Below are 2,257 nucleotides of genomic sequence, written 5' to 3'. Positions count from 1 at the left end.
TAAGGACCTCGATTCGCTGTTGGTATTATGATATTACCTTCATGTTTATCTTGTAGTGATTAGATGACTAATAAAGATAAGGACCTCGATTCGCTGTTGGTATTATGATATTATTTTCATTGTTTATCTTGTAGTGATTAGATGACTAATAAAGATAAGAACCTCGATTCGCTGTTGGTATTATGATATTATTTTCATTGTTTATCTTGTAGTGATTAGATGACCTCAACGCGCTGTTGGTATCATGAAATTACCTTCATGCGTATCTTGTAGTGATTAGATGACTAATAAAGATAAGGACCTCAACCCGCTGTTGGTATCATGATATTATTTTCATTGTTTATCTTGTAGTGATTAGATGACTAATAAAGATAAGGACCTCAACCCGCTGTTGGTATCATGAAATTATCTTCATGCGTATCTTGTAGTGATTAGATGACTAATAAAAATAAGTACCTCAACCCGCTGTTGGTATCATGATATTATTTTCATTGTTTATCGTGTAGTGATTAGATGACTAATAAAGATAAGGACCTCAACCCGCTGTTGGTATCATGAAATTATCTTCATGCGTATTTTGTAGTGATTAGATGACTAATAAATATAATTTGCAAGAAAAGATTTTTACCTACTTGCTGTTGTCGAGAAGTTGTCACTACGTGGTTACGTGACAATCAAGTGAAATTCACGTTATTCTTTAACGCCGGTCACGTGATTCACTGACAGGAAAGACATTATTACTGTTGATAATTAACTCATATGCTCGTACCGAACTATCTAGTACCAGTTTATTAAACGTTTTTTTACAGTCACTTGTAAACCTAACTATATTTTTTATACAGTTAAAAATCCTAAGAAAATTTCGTACAACTATTTCATCTTTGCTACATCTTATTTCCTTACATTCGTTCAATTATTGGGAGTTCGAGAAAAACTCGAAGTCATATTCACTTGTGAGTAAAAAAATAAGAAATCAAACTGAACATGGCTGTTACCAAGTTATTTCTGGCCTCTAGTCAAATCGAGCAGGACTCGACTTTCTACTGTATGATCATGTTGTGTGTGTATATATATCGACCACCAGGATTATCTGCTCAGATAGCCCTAATCGAATCTCATAAAACTTAGTGGATATATAGGTTCTGAAACTTATCTAGCAGACCTTAGTTCTGTGGAATCGTGACGTTTTGGCGAAGGACCAAAATACGTCAGTCCTGAATGGTCAAGGATAGAAGAAAGCTGGGTTGTGGAAAGCGGATCGACGTCGCATAGGCTTGGGTGTCCAGACAAACCCCTGTTTGGGTTTAGGTGTCCAGGCAAACAACTGAATAGCCAGAGCCGGTCTCCAATAAACATAGGACGAGTTGTAAACATTCCTAAGGACTGGTAATAGTGCTGGGCTAAAACTTCCAGGTCGTTTGTGTACATGCGTTTCCACTTTGTCCTTCTGTTCTGGAACCAGATTTTAATCTGAAAATGACAAGGTTAGTTTCAGCCGACTGATTTCCAAAGCCAATAAAATAAGGTAGTATTTTTTCTCTCTCTTCCATGCAAAACGCGAATAGTCTGACAGATAAAAATGAAATCTAGTTTTTTTTGTTTTTTTTGGTTTAACAGTTAAGAACAATAAAATACGTTCAGATTTAGAATGTATCCACTTGTGTCCAATTATATGTTTGACGTGCCCTCCCCACCAATCCAGACCCGAAAGTGAACGTCATTTGTTCTCATTGAGTATCTGAAGCGTCCAACACTGCTCACGTGACAACATTCAGAAAGTCTCTAAGAATGATACATAAGTAATAATATGATACTTTTCTCTTCGGAGAATAACTGTAGACTATATTGTCCATAAAAACAAGTCTATTGACTAGTATTAATTTATATAAAACTTATCTGTAGAAATATAGACTTTAATACAAAGGACACAGTATTATGAAATTATGACTAAGGTAAATAAAATGTTCATACATTTAAAATTAACTTTTAAGTACAGTCTTGGCCAAAATGTTTGCATACTGTTCTATGTTGATGTTATTGTTTACATGTATGGATTTGTTTTGTTTTGGGTCCGGTATGGCCAGGTGGTTAGGGCACTCGACTCGCAATCTGAGGGTCGCGGGTTCGAATCCCTGTCACACCAAACATGCTCGCTCTTTCAGCCGTGGGGGCGTTATAATGTGACGGTCAATCCCACTATTCGTTGGTAAAAGAGTAGCCCAAGAGTTGGCGGTGGGTGGTGATGACTAGCTGCCTT

General features: G+C 36.5%; 1 protein-coding gene across 1 annotated transcript in view; it reads right to left on the bottom strand.

Annotated features, from left to right (window-relative positions):
* Positions 1–993: 993 nt before the first annotated feature.
* Positions 994–2,257, bottom strand: part of LOC111087021 (homeobox protein HMX1-like) — a 23,272-nt gene continuing 22,008 nt past the window's right edge. The window contains exon 3 of the mRNA XM_022392127.1: positions 994–1,470. Within this exon, the coding sequence (XP_022247835.1) occupies positions 1,150–1,470 (321 nt within the window). The 3' untranslated portion in view covers positions 994–1,149. The remainder of the gene's footprint in view (positions 1,471–2,257) is intronic.

The sequence above is a fragment of the Limulus polyphemus genome, unplaced genomic scaffold (genome assembly GCF_000517525.1).
Source record: "Limulus polyphemus unplaced genomic scaffold, Limulus_polyphemus-2.1.2 Scaffold1645, whole genome shotgun sequence".
NCBI classification, from domain to species: Eukaryota; Metazoa; Arthropoda; class Merostomata; order Xiphosura; family Limulidae; genus Limulus; species Limulus polyphemus.
This window is presented reverse-complemented; position numbering and strand designations above follow the sequence as displayed.